We start from the raw sequence: 14524 nt of genomic DNA on the forward strand, positions 1-14524 counted from the left end.
TCACACACATTTACCAAACTTTGAAAATTCAACAATCAAGCAATTAATTGCATTTTCTTATAAAATTAGGAGGTGATATTGACCTTTTGAAATAAACAAATTTAACATCAAAAAGATTGGCTGACATTTATTTTGACTGTGCATCATGAGAGTGTTAACTTTGCTTTGATTACTTGAGATATTAAGGCACATTTTATTTGGGGGTAATTGCCTTGTTGCAAGTATTTACTGCATTTTTCTTGTCTACATTTTTATGATAAGCCACTTTTTCCCCCACCCCTAACAGAATTACCTCTACAAAAAGCGTTTCCTCCTCTCTATTAATCTTCACATGTTGTAGTTGTCCATCAGCCATGCTTTTGAAACTGATGCTGAAGACATCGGGATCTTGATGGCTATCTAACTTGTACCTAATCTGTAAACTTCCTGCAGGGATAAAGAGAGAAAAGGTGTAGTACATACACTATAAGCAGTAGAGATCACATACTTTATGATGTATGATATACTATACAATATATAAGAAGCGATATATGATCTAACGTGCTTCACAGGGGTACTGCAAGGGCAAAACAAATGCTTCATTTGTTTAAGGACTTAGACATGAGAAATGGATGTAAGTGAGAAAAAGGCAACAGAATGAGTAATAGCAATGTCAAAAGCAGCATATAGTGGCAAAAAATAGTTATAATCTCTCTCAATTTTGATTATTGACTTAAAATTTGGGCAGAAATTTTTTAATTACTTTATAAATTCAGTTGAGAAAAACTCAGTCTAGTAGGTCTCATAATTGTTACTTATCAAATATAACTCATAATTCTTGAATAATATTTTCCCTGTCCAGTCCTGTAAACCTCTGACCATTAGAAAATTAAATTGAATGCAGTGTACTAACTCCTAGATCACTTTCCATTCCTTATTGTTAACTCCCAGAATACCATCTGTACACAAATAATCATACAAAAACTCAGAGAACACAGAGGCAATGTAGTTTCCTGGTCAGAAATTCCTTCTCAGATGCAGATGGACCAAAACTTTCTATTCATGCTCTAGAAATAGGGTACCATGTCAGATCCAGGCTAGTCATGAGCAACACATGTTCCACGTCACATTATGGGGGGGATAATACAGCTACTCTATATCCAAATATGTGTCTAGGAAAGCAGAGAACCTTCCTTAAGCACAGAACCACAGTGACTGCAAAGAGTCTTTGATAAACCTGAAAATTTAACTCAGCCTGTGGGGGTTTTTTACTTAAAAATAAAAAACCTAGATCTAGATGAAAAAATGGAAAAGAAATATCCGACAAATATTAATGCCCAGCTTAAACAGAAATATCAATAATGTTACATGTATTTTTACAGGTAAGTATAGATATATATATATGTATTTTCACAGATACATAAGTAGCTTATGAAATAAATTTAATGACATTATCTCTGATTAATTTGTGAAATGGATAATGAACTTTAATTTCATAATTTATGAAATGAACTTTTATTTCATAATTTATTTTGAGGATGGCAATTAATAGGCCTCATGAGTAGGACACAGCTCAGATAAATTTTAATTTTCATTTCCAACTTTAAAATCCAAACATTTCTAAAGGGTTTTCAGAAATAAATGTTTTTGACAACATAATTAAAAAACAGTAGTGAAGGTTGAAAGCATAGTAGGAGGAATGCTTTTCATGTGGAAAGAATTGCTTGATGCAGCTGAAAGACGAAGATACCATCTAAAGAAACAACAGGACAATATGTAGTTCCTGAGTCAGGTCTGGAAATCAGAGAAAATCGAAGCTCACAGTTATGATGTTCATTAGTGTTTCCAGAAATTTTCAGTTTCCAATCTGATAACTCACCATTCCTGGTGAGAATGACTGAGAGGTATTCCTTGTAGAAGGAGCTGACATAGAGCAGTAAGCTTGGTGTCCGCGTTGTCCGAAAGGCAAATGTAATTGCTTCCCTGGCCAGTGTCATGTCAGCATAGAAAGAAGAAGCATGAGAACTGGAATTTTTAGCTAATGTGTAGTATTCTTGAAAGTTGTATGTCACAGAAGTGCCAGTCCAGAAATAGGCAGAGATCTCTGAAACAAAAAGTAATTCAATATTTAAATATAATGCAAACTAACACTAGAGAGCTTGTTTTTGTTTGGTTGGTGTTTTTTTCCTTCTACCACACCACAGAAGAAAATATAATATATTCTAGACTATTGTCATAAAGCTAAAAAGTAATATAAATGGAACTAGCATTTAGAACTACAGAGGAATTTAAGACACAACCTGGTCTGTGGCAAAAGCTGATTTAGATGTATTTCTTAGATATCTATTTCATGAAGAAGTGCATTTTTTTCTAGGTTATTTTCTATTGATCATCCTAGTCCTCAAGCACAATATATTCTGTCTCATATGTATAGTTCTCCTACAAAGAAGTGGGGGCAGCAATTTGAATCATAACATTTAGATTAGATTTGGTCTGAAACACATATATGGTAGAAGAGACTGCCCAGGTGGGAGAAAGACAAGGAAAATAGAAACTTATGTTCTTCTTATGTATGAATCACTTACAGAGGGCTTCTTTAATTCTGTGATTTCTGTTTTCTGCTTTTTTCTGCTAAAAGCAATTATCTTAGTGCTTTGGATTGCAGCTTTCATACTTTGGAGAAATTTCTTGAAATTTCTGTAATCTGTCCAGTATTCGACAAAAGCTGAGTGAAAGTTATTATACAGGTCATCCCACACTTTTAGCAACAGAAGCTAGTCTATCTCTGCCGAATATTACAGTGCAACTATTAGTCCTTGTGATGCAGAGGAGGAAAAACATCATTCCTCATACAGTGGCATTAGACCTGCAGTACTACATACCGAAAGTCTATAGACTTTGGGTCCCTCACTTTTGTGGCAGCAGTGATGACAGGGCAGATTTTGTGCTAATTTAGAGTAACATGAAGTTGTGGCATATAAGCTGCTAGGTACTTTGCAGAATGCATTTAATACATGGACGAAGCAGGATTTTTTTGCAAACCTGAATTATATGCAAACACCAAAACTTCTAGATAAACTTCAATTTTTGAAATTCAGACATGTCTACCAGTATGATAGCTTCACCAAAGAGCTATGTTAAAAAGACTTGGAAAATGGGCTCACAGTCCTTTTTGCAAAGATTTTACTCTCTTACAGAAAAAAGTAGATTTAAGTTCTTCCTTGGTTTGTTTTCTAAACTCAGACTTAGTTTTGAGATTACTATTTGAAAGATAGAAATCCAAATACTTTACCAAAAAAACATAGTTCCTAGATTTACTGCAGTATCAAAGAATCAAAATAGTTGCATGAAGATGCTGATCCTCTCGGGTAATGTGGTTCCTGCTTAAATGGTATATACTGAAGTTATCTCTGAAAGAAAAGTGCTTAGCAAAACTTACAAATATTGACTAAACTCATCTGAATATTTACCTACATTACGTAAAGCACCTATTTTGCAAGACTTCAACATATCTTTAAGGGATTTGAAGATCTTCATCTGGACTGTATGATCCTGTTGTCATTAACTGATAAAGATAAAAGACATGCTTGCCTTTTTTACAGAATGGACCAGCATAGGCTGAGAAAGTGCAGTCACAGGAGAATCCACTGTATTTCTCTCTACATTTTCCACCGTTGTGGCACAGGTTACCATAACTGCTACAATGTCCAGGGCAGCCTGGTTCAACTCCTGGTGTTATCTTCGCTCTCTCTTCCAGATCAAGGGCCATTCCATTCAACCGTAATGAGCGGATGCACCCCAAAAATCCTTTCTGCCTGGATGCTGTTCCACCTGAAAATAAATTTACAGGAGCTTTTAAAACTTTTAAATAATTGATATGCAAACAATCTTTATAGTTTACAGCCTATGAACAGTATATTATGACTTTCCAACACACAAGCTTATTCAAATGAAAATATTTATACATAGCTTTAAAAGTACATCTGATTTCTGTTTTGTCAAGTAATTACAGAAAGCCCTTGGAGGGGAGGGGAGGGGAGCTCTGTCTAGCATCTTTATTGGTGATTTGGATGAGTGCATCTGCAGTAAGTTTGGAGATGATATTATGCTGGGTTGGAGTGTTGATCTGCTGAAGGGTAGGAAGGATCTCCTAGGGGATCTGGACTGGCTGGATTGAGGGGCTGAAGTCCGTTGTGTGGTGTTCAACAAATCAGAATTTTTGCAATTCTACATTTTGGTCAAAACAACTTGATGCAACTCTGTAGGCTTGGAGAAGAGTGACTGGAAAGCTGCCTGCTGGAAAAGGATCTGGGATTGCTGGTCAGCAGTTGAACATGAGCCAGTTGTGCCCAGGTGGCCAGGGACAATGGCATCCTGGCCTGTATCAGCCATCATGTGGCAGCAGGAACAGGGCAGTGACTGTCCCACCTGTACTCAGCACTGGAGAGGTCACACCTGGAGTGCTGCGTCCAGTTCTGGGCCCCTCCCTACAAGAAAGACACTGAGGTGCTGGAGTGCGTCTGGCAACAGGGAATGGAGTGGGTAAAAGGGTTAAGAGAGTAATTAATGAGAGAAGGAGCTGAGGGAACTGGGCTTGTTTGGCCTGGAGAAAAGGAGATTCATAGGCGACCTTATCACTCTCCAAAACTGCCTGAAAGGAGGGTGTAGCCAGCTGGGGGTGGGCCTCTTCTCCCAGGAAAATAGTGACAGAATGAGAGGGCATAATCTCAAACTGCGCCAGGGCATGTTCATGTTGGACACCAGGGAGAATTTCTGCATGGAAAGGGTGATTAAGCATTGGAACAGGCTGCTCAGGGATGTTGTGAAGTCTCAACTCCTGGAAAAGTTCAAGTGGAATTTAGCGCTGCGGTTTAGTTGATGAGGTTTTGTTCATTCAAAGGATGGACTTGGAGGTTTTTCCAACCTTAATGATTCTATGATACCCCTCATCTGGTATCTGTTCTGATATACTTTGTCTTAGAAGGAAGCTGTGTCTATTCTTCAATAATAGCAAGGTTAACACCCCTCAATACAGAGGAATACCAGCCAGATTATATCTGACTACCAAGCAGAGGTGATAACTATACAGAGCAAGCCTAAGAGGAATAAGAGTTGTTGATTCAATTTTTTTTCCACTGTTCCTTATTTTTAGCACATTTCATGACAGCTAACATTTTATTCATCGGTGTTGCTTAGCCTACATACTCTCTGTCTCGCCCTCTGTTGCACAACCTACTGACGTTTCTTGGCCTTTGTCCTCTTTTAAAAAGTAAAAGCAGAAAATATTCCACAATATGTGAGACTATAAACTATAATTCCCATACACTTCCAGTTCTTGTTTGGATAAATGCTTTCATGTGAACATCCATTTTAAGTTTTTTCAGTTTCAAAGTTTGTGTAATTATTGGTGTTACATGGAATATCTTGACATAGCTGTTGTTATTTTCAGTTATAATGGAACAAAACAACCTGGTGGTGGCAATTTCATGTCATCCCTGTGATTAAAATGGCAAGAAATTTGAACTAAATTAAGGTGCCTTTCAATCTTAATAAGTCTATGATTCTATGGTTTGGAGGACAGCTTTAGGCTTTAGTTCTGGTTTTGAAAAACCAGAGTGTATACAACTTTACTTCTTCACAAGAAATAAAGACTGTTTTAGCTTGAAGAAATCACAGTATTCATGTTACTGACTGAGTAATGGGTGACTCAAGAAGGTACTAGATTTCCAAGATGACATTTAAGTAAAGAGCGCCTCTGCTAATGTCATTCTAAAGACACTCTATATTTCATTTTTCTCTAGATCCTTTAATTAGACCCAGATCTTTGCGAATTTTCAGAATGAAAAAAAAGGCCACATCACCAGATGCAAAACAGTCACAACTCAAGTACAATTATTTACCTGAACATTATCTGAAGAAAACAAGCCACACAACTTACCTGTAGATAAGTCAAAACTGTTTTTATGTTGTCAGATCCATAAAAGAGATGGACAAGAGTATATAATTTTACTCAGATTTGCCAGATTATTTGACAAAAAAAAAATCACTCTATTCAATAGCCAAAAAACTCACCAGGAAGTGCAACTGTTAATACAGGATAGTATTATATTTTTAGGAGGAGGATTAGAAGAACTAGAGACCAACTAAGTGTCTAAATGATTTAATAAGTCTTTAGATTTGATAGTTCCAAAACACCTATAGAATTAGACCATTTCCCTTATCTAATTTCAGGTATTCATATAATAGCAGTTATGAGGCAAGTCAAGTCAGAGAACAGCAATACAATTTACTCTAGTAGAGCAAATAGCAATCTGATCTTTCCATTAGTAGATCTAGTGCATTACTGTGAATATAAACCAATCTCAAAACTTCTAACTCCACTGGAACTAATACATTGGACATATTTTTTTGTTATGGAATCCTCTATGCTTTTAATCAAAATGTAAAATTCTTTAATGTTTGGTCTAGTCTCCATCTTCTTTTCTTGATACTTTTTGAGGCACAGGTACAATTTTTTATCAGAGTATAGAAGAATTCTCTCTTTATTTATTTCATTTTTTTCATAAGCATTCACATTTTTTGAAGCTACAGTTTAAGAGCACTATTGCCCTTAAATGTATTCCTCCCCAACACACAGCAAATAAAACTTACATTAATTTAGTATGAGTTTCTCAAAGCAGGCATAAAAAAAGACCTTTTTAAAAGTAGGGTCAGCTTTAAATGCTCTTATACTGTACAATATATATTTACACCATAGACTTATGAATTCATAATAAGTCAGTATTACATTAAAAACACTACTGTGGATATAACACATAGCTCTTTATAGCTTTCAGTAATAGCTAAATAAATACTAATTAATTCTATTTTACTCCATTTTACTTTTCCGGCAATTTATCCAAATGCCTTAATGTCGTGTTTCAACCTGAGAAGCTGTGGATAAAGAGACACAGAAAATTTCCTTGAAATTACAGAAATTGCACAACTTCCTTTAGTAGATTACATCCTCTCAAAAAAGGGTGCAAATCTACATCCTTGGATTCTTGGTCCTTCAAACAAACCTCAAAAGAAGTAAACTTCATTTGAAATCCTGTCCTGAAGAAACTATTGGCCCAGGCGCTTTGAGATCTATAATCTCAAAGTAGTGAATGTCTGCACAGATTTTTCACAAAGTCTCTCATCTCATCCTATAAAGTGTTTTCAAAAGATCTTATTGGCAATACTTTCTCTTCCCCTACACACCCCAGCATTTTCTTATTTTTATGATGATAATTAGGAAATTTTTTGTGGAGCGCCTACCTACAAAAAGCTGGCTGTTGAGTTGCAAGCGAATGTGTCCATCAGGTGGGGCACTGTGAGTTCTCTGAGGAAGTTGATCTATTTGTAAGGAAGCCTCTTTGACATTTCGTTCAGCCTTCACATAATGCCATTGGTTGTCATTTAAGGCATTGCGTGATTGCACTATGACTTCGCTAGGTCCATTTCCCACGTCAAATGAAAAAGCCACTTCAGATGGAGCTAGAAAGAAGATAGTAGTAGCAGACATTTAAATTATTTCATAATTAATTGTGTCACAAAATGATTAACAGCAGAACAAGCTACTTTAAGGTTTAGCCTACTATTTCATTGGATAAGACTGACGGTTTTAAAGGAAGAGTTCACTGCAGGGGCCTGCAGCTCATTCTTCACACTCACTGACAGCAAGAGCAATGATTTATGCACTGCATGGAAACCAATCAGTTCGCAGACCCCTGAAGAACACAGTAGTCAAGAAACAGTGAAATGTGCTAGCTTTGCAATTTTTCAGTTTGGATGAAATGCATCTCTTGATTGCATGTTAATTGATTGCTGTTGTTAACTATATTTAAATTATCACAACTGTAATCCAACCAGCATCTTCTACTCTGTATTCACTTTTGTTATTTATTCATATAGCCTCTATGAACATCAGAGAGAAGTTTTTTATGTAGTTTATAAAAGTATGATTTAAATTGAGTTTTTCTCTGAGCAACTTTTACATTACACAATTTCACAGTTTGTCTAGAAAATCACTGAATCTTTGCAGGTCAAAATAAAAAGATGAGGCATATGTCAGAATACCAAAGATCTAAAAATCTGAATACTCTCTCTCAAAGCCTTTCTTTCATATATTCAAAGACAATAATGTATAAAAAAAAGTATTCTCTAGAGACAATGGATAGCCATAATTTTGTATTATTAAGGATTTCATTAAAGAATTATAGAGAAATTCCATGAATCCAAAAAAAAGCTTCCTATTTACATAATTGATTTCTAACAGAAAAGCAAAAAATTTGGAACCAAGGGAATTAAACGAGCTTCAAACAACATTTTAAAGAGGAATTAATTAAAGTGGAGAAAAATATTCCACGCAATATTTTTTACTTTCTTTTCACTATTAAAAAAGATATTAGACATTTTAAACATTTAAATCCACTTTGGCCAACTGTTAGACTGAGTAATGCCACACATTTGCAATCCCTTAAGCCCTAAATCTTGTTGCTATGAAGTGTTTTTCTATAATAGTTTAACCTAAGACAGAAAAGTAAACTGGGAAATACATAAACAGTTTCACTTACTAAATAAAATAAAGCGCACTGTGCAGTCAATTTACAAATGGAATGCCTTTTGTAATAAATGACCTCCTCTGCTTAAAAATCAAGTTTTGCATAATAATAAGAAATAATTGATATCTAAACACAGTTCCTCAGTAAAATAAATTAGTTTTAGGATAAATTTCTTTTCTTTAGAAAAAGCTGAGAACTTACTCTCTCCTTATACAGGGATAAAAGGAAAAAAAAACCAAAAACCAACCACACAGTAGGAGAACAAAAGCAACAGAAAATCCATGTGACTGTCTAAAAAGAATTTCTACTGAATGTTACCTTCTGCAGAGAGGTCTTTGTAATCTTCTGGATACTGTTGGAGTTAAGCCTGAAAACACAAGTTCTGCTTTGAACTCACTGAATGGGCCTATTGAATAGCATATCAGAATGACAGATCTGATAAATAAAATTACTGTTTAAATTTTAAAGGCAAGAAAATGCATAATAAAGATTTTGAAATAACCACTGAAATAATGAATTATGTTAGTAGCACTAAAAAAAAATCCATATAATCTTGAAAAACGGGAAGCAATCCCTGAAGTTCCACATATGAAGGCTGAAATAACAAGAATGGGTTCATGGTCATCCGTTATAGTGTCTGAAGACTAACCAGAATATATCAGAAGAAGTGAAAGATATAATCACTTAACATTCTATAAGACTATAACAACAACACTGCAAATTTAAAAGAAAATTTGGTTTTACAAGAACCACCAAGAGAATATGCCACAGGATGTGAAAGGATGATTCTGGATTCTAAAATTTGTTATCTTTCAACAAAGGACATATGCACAGAGCACTTTGGTAGTTTCTTAGGTAGCAGAAGAGAATGCATCCTGGAGTTCTCTTCTGGCACAAAAATATTTTTTGGGTCCTACCTACAATGGTGTCACTTAAAAACTATCCAAGCATTGCAGGAACTTTTGCAATGCTAGCACATTCAAACATAAGCAGAGCACATCTACAGACTGGCAAAGTGGAGTGGAAGTTGATGGTAGTCATGGAGAGTGGTCAGGGGCTAGCTGTGGCTAGAATGACTAACAGAAAGTACAGCTACAGAGAACATCCAGAGTACTGAGTGTAATCATCATGTGCAGAAGCAGAAAGTGATTACCAGCTAATATGCTAGAGAATGCAAAATCCTAGCATTTTCCATAAAGGAAGCAGTTGGAGGACTGCACTCATCCTGGACAGTAAGCTTCAAATTTGGGCAGACAAAGGCCACCAGTAGTTGCATATTGCACTGTTCTGAACTACTTCCAAAGCAACTACAGAAGCCGAACCAATCAATATACCATTGTGTTTCCAATCCTACTTTAAACTTCTGTTTAACTCTTTGGAAATAAACCTTCAGTGAGCATTCAATATAAAATACCCAGACCTTTGGCTAGAGCATGTGACCTTTGGTCCTGTAAGTGTTTAGCAGAGTGTACTCTTCAGCACTGAATCAGCTTTGTAGCTTTCAACCAATATTTCTGCAGTAAATCAGTAAATCAGGAAGAAGTTCAACATGCAATTATGACTTATTGCAGAACAAAAATAAGGGATCAAATATTTTCTTTGAGACAAGTATCTTCTTTTACTTACCCTCTCTTTTAAAATACAGTTAGAATGCACACACCATTTTTGCAAGAATGCTCTAGAATGTTCAAGAATGTGTACACAGATGCACTACAGCGTTTATAACTTCATAAAACCAGCAGAATAGCTATATATCTCACATTTTGTATTACGTTTCTGGATCTGACTTTTTCGTTTGAGGCTAGACTTCAATGTCTAAAAATCACTACCCCATAAATAAAATAATTAGATATAAAATTTGAAAACAATCAATATAATATTACAAAAAATTAGTCTTCCTAAGTACTGAAAGTCAAATGTTAATGACATAATACGTTTTAAACCTTTTCTCACGTCACCATCTTAAACAGTGACATCTTACATTTACCTTATTGTTATTTATTATTACACAAATAAAAGCTATTAATTTATTCAAAACTATTGGAACATAAGGGTAGGCTGGAAATTTACATTCACATTACATTTACATTATTATAAAGTATGTGGAGTTATATGATGATGAAATATAAGTCATCTTATACCAAATGAAGTGCTCAAGTTAATTTTTTGAAAAAGGTACTCTTGATGGAAATATATATCATTCATTTCTGATTGATATTTTCCCCAATAAAAACAGAAAATTCTGCATCCACTACAAACAATCCTCCATTTAATTTAGATATGACATACAAAAAATAGTGGGTCTGTCTACTCAACAAATTAGGGTGTTTATGGAGATGAAGAAATATCTCTATATTCTACACAATAATGAGATAACTTTGCTTTTTTAGATGCTGAAATTATAGACCAATTCAGCCTTTTGCTTTCTCTCAAACCTCCCTATTCATATAAAGTCATTTAAAACCCATAAGTATGCAGTGGTTTTTATGCTCATGAATGAATGTGACAAGTGACATGAGTCTGTCTTCATATTATTATTCTGAAGAAAAACTTACAGTCTTCTAACAAATGTCTGAATAAATTCAGTTCTCAGAACCATTCCTTTAATGCTTCCATGATTTAACTGTTCATTTTGAAAATGGAAAATAATTTCTCAGACAAGACTATCATCATTGCTTCAGAGAGCCTCCACTGAAGTGCTGATCCAGTACATTTTCTGCATTGCATGACACTGAGTTTACAATGCTGCTGTCCTTTCACTGTTCACATAGGTTTAACAGAAGGCAGTTCATACTGCCAAAAACCTGGCAAAAACAGTGTTGAAAACAGGGTAGTTTTCAAATACAGCACTATAGTTTGAGATGATGAAACACAATATCATTAAACACTAAACAATATTCTATAATTAAACCAACTACAGAAGGTGTTTTTCTGTTTGTTTCATTAGCATAAGATGCTAACATGGACAAAAAAAACCAAGAAAGCAGAATATTTTACTTTATAATAAAAAAGACTTAATTATTTTGCAATACAACATACATATTTATTTGTACTCTTCTCTAGAAAATAACAAAATTGATTTGGAAAAAAATGAGGAACTGTCTAATCCCAAGGTAAAAGTCATTCTAAAAGAACAATTTTAGAGAACTCTCAAGAGTCATCAGGCAAGAAGAAGACTTTTCAATTAATGTGACATTTCAAATTAATTCAAAAGTCTAATGAAAAAATGCTTTATCCTTTCAAGTACTGTCCTTTTCAATAATGAGCAATATAACAATAATACATTGGGTCAACCAAGATGATAAAGATAAAGATAAAGATAAAGATAAAGATAAAGATAAAGATAAAGATAAAGATAAAGATAAAGATAAAGATAAAGATAAACCTAAGATAAAGGTTTTATTTTACGCTGGTCACCTTATGTTGGATTTAGTGGGATATTTATGTCTCTGTTATGCAACAAAAATTTATTTCTGCTTGTAAGTCTAAGAATTTGTGTCTGCACAAATAAAATGAAAAAAAAAAATGAAGAAAAAAAAAACCAAAAAGAAAAAATATGAGAATGTGTGACTTAAGATACTGTGGCACAAGAGGTCTGAGTCACACATGGTGATTGAGTGAGTCTTCCAGTAGCCACATATAATGCCTGGTGTTAAAATTTAGAGAAAGTGAATTTGGTGGTAGAGATGCACTGAACATAAGAGGTAGAAACAGTCTTAGCAGTCAGGGGCTGATTGCTGTGCTCTTAAATTAAGAAACCAAAACCCCTGGGACAGAAAATTTCCTCAAATGGATACTTGTGCTGTGGTTTTTTTCCAATAATTATAAAGATCTGGTAGTACTAGTAGAAATAATAGAGAACAGTTTTTAAATACTCCCCCTTTAAATTAAATAAAATAAAATTTTTATAGTAATAACAAAAACAACAAAACCACCATCAGTCATGTTACTTACACTGTAACTCTATCCTTATGAAGTCTTGAATTCCCAGGTTCTCTAAAAACACTCCTGAAGATGCAGTAGTTTTAAAGAAAAATGAGACATCTGCACTGAATTCTCCATGGAAGGTGGGGAAATGCAGGTAGGATGTCTCTGTGTTGAAGGAAGCTGAATTCCAAAATGTTCCTGGTTAACAGAATGAAAGGATGATAGATACAGTGTTATCTAACATTTCTAGTGTAAGTTTTATAACCGATAAACAAAAGAAAAGTTTCATAACTAATAAACAAAAGAAAATTTTATATCCAACAAACAGAAGAAAATTCCCAGGTCTAAGAATGGGCTGCAGTATTCAGAGAGTCTCACATCCACAGAAGCTTCCCTGTCATCTCATAACACAAAAAAGGTAGGCATTATTTGGAATGCAGAATAATGTTGCATCAAGAATAAGGTTCAGGCAACAAAAAACCAATTATTAGGAAACAAAATTAATTTCATCTCAGCTGGGAAGTCCAGTTATGGCCTGAGGTATCCTTTCATGAAGTAAGCAAATATAGCAGCAATGAATGAAGTATTATACCTTCATTAAAGTAGTGTGGCTGAGGGAGCTGTTTAGTCTGGAGAAAAGGAGGCTGGTGGGGACCTTGTTGCCTGCAACTGCCTGGAAGGAGGGTGTAGTGAGGCAGGGCCCATTGTCTTCTTCCAGGTTACAAGTGACAGGAGGAGAGGAAGTGGCCTCGAGTTTAGATTAAATATGAGAAATATTTTTTTCACTGAAAGGGTTGTAAAGCATTGTAACAGACTTCCCAGAGTGGAGTCACAATGCATGGAAGTGTTTGAAAAACTTGTGGATATGGCCCTTGAGGTCATGGTTCAATGGTGAACATGGGGGTGGCGCAAGGCTGACAGTTAAGAACTTTTATTTTAAAGGTCTTTTCTAACCTTTACAACTCCAGGATTAGTTAGTAAAAGCAATAACTATGAGACTTAATAAATATATATTTTACATAACAAGGACAAGAGATTTGCTATTGTTGTGAAATTTATCAGATAACTCAAAGAATGCAGGACAAATATCCTTGCAATTACTGTAGAAGAAATCAAAGAAATAAATTGCAAAATTTAATAAATTAGCATAAATATTTTCCTGGTTTTATTCATTTTTAAGTAAGCATTCAATCATATTTTGAAAGATTTTGCTAATGATTTTTAAAATGCTGATGCAAAATCTCTAATATCACCCTCTTCTAATAAGGACAAAATCTTAATTTAAGGTGTGCTACTAGAAGTACCTTGTTAATATTACTGAATCCTTACAGATATATCAGTATTTCTTTATTAAGCTATATTACTTTCTAAACCAAATGAGACATTCAATACTTTCTTATCTAATTGATCAAGCCTATTGGATGTTCTCCTGATAATCTCAGTGATCTCATCCTAACAGTTATGCAGAACTGTAATTTTTGCTCCAGCAAAATTTGTTCTGCTTTTAGGATGGGAAGGGGGAAGGAAAGAAGGAAAAAAAAATTTTTTTGAAAATTTCTTTCTTCCCTGCAAAAATCAAACCCTATATTACAGTGTATATGGAGGCCCAGTCCACAGCCAGTGAAGTCCATTCCCTCATTCCAGCAGAGTTTTTACCATTTTTGGAAGGGTTTGGAACCCAAACCTAGAAAACCCTAGAAAAGCAGCATGGCAGGGTCTTCCCACATATTCTGGCAATTGCTCATTGTGACATTCAGGAGTGCTGCCAGCTATCACAAGCGAAAGCAGCCATCGGGACAACATTTACATGGTAAGGCAGCTGTGAGCAGATGGCTGGGCTGGGAGGGGACAGGTAGCTTTGCACCTCACTCTCCTGCGCTGCCTTATGGGCTTCTTGAAGTAACAACCTGTGAAAAGGGCCACCAGACAAAAGCAGCAGCCTCACATATTGGCATCAATTTCAATCCCACATTCCTCAACTGTGTCAGGTCACGGCTCCCACAGAGCAAACTTCACAACTGTTGCGACTAACA

General features: G+C 35.1%; 1 protein-coding gene across 1 annotated transcript in view; it reads right to left on the bottom strand.

The window, feature by feature from the left end:
• CNTNAP4 (contactin associated protein family member 4) overlaps positions 1–14524 on the bottom strand; it is a gene marked incomplete at both ends in the record, with an annotated part of 195152 nt that overhangs the window by 10206 nt on the left and 170422 nt on the right. The window contains 5 exons of the mRNA XM_084225161.1: positions 293–426; positions 1859–2083; positions 3571–3810; positions 7279–7497; positions 12519–12689. Coding sequence (XP_084081287.1) covers positions 293–426; positions 1859–2083; positions 3571–3810; positions 7279–7497; positions 12519–12689 — 989 coding nt within the window. The remainder of the gene's footprint in view (positions 1–292; positions 427–1858; positions 2084–3570; positions 3811–7278; positions 7498–12518; positions 12690–14524) is intronic.

Source organism: Fringilla coelebs (genome assembly GCF_963513975.1).
Source record: "Fringilla coelebs genome assembly, chromosome: Z".
In the NCBI taxonomy this organism is placed as follows: domain Eukaryota; kingdom Metazoa; phylum Chordata; class Aves; order Passeriformes; family Fringillidae; genus Fringilla; species Fringilla coelebs.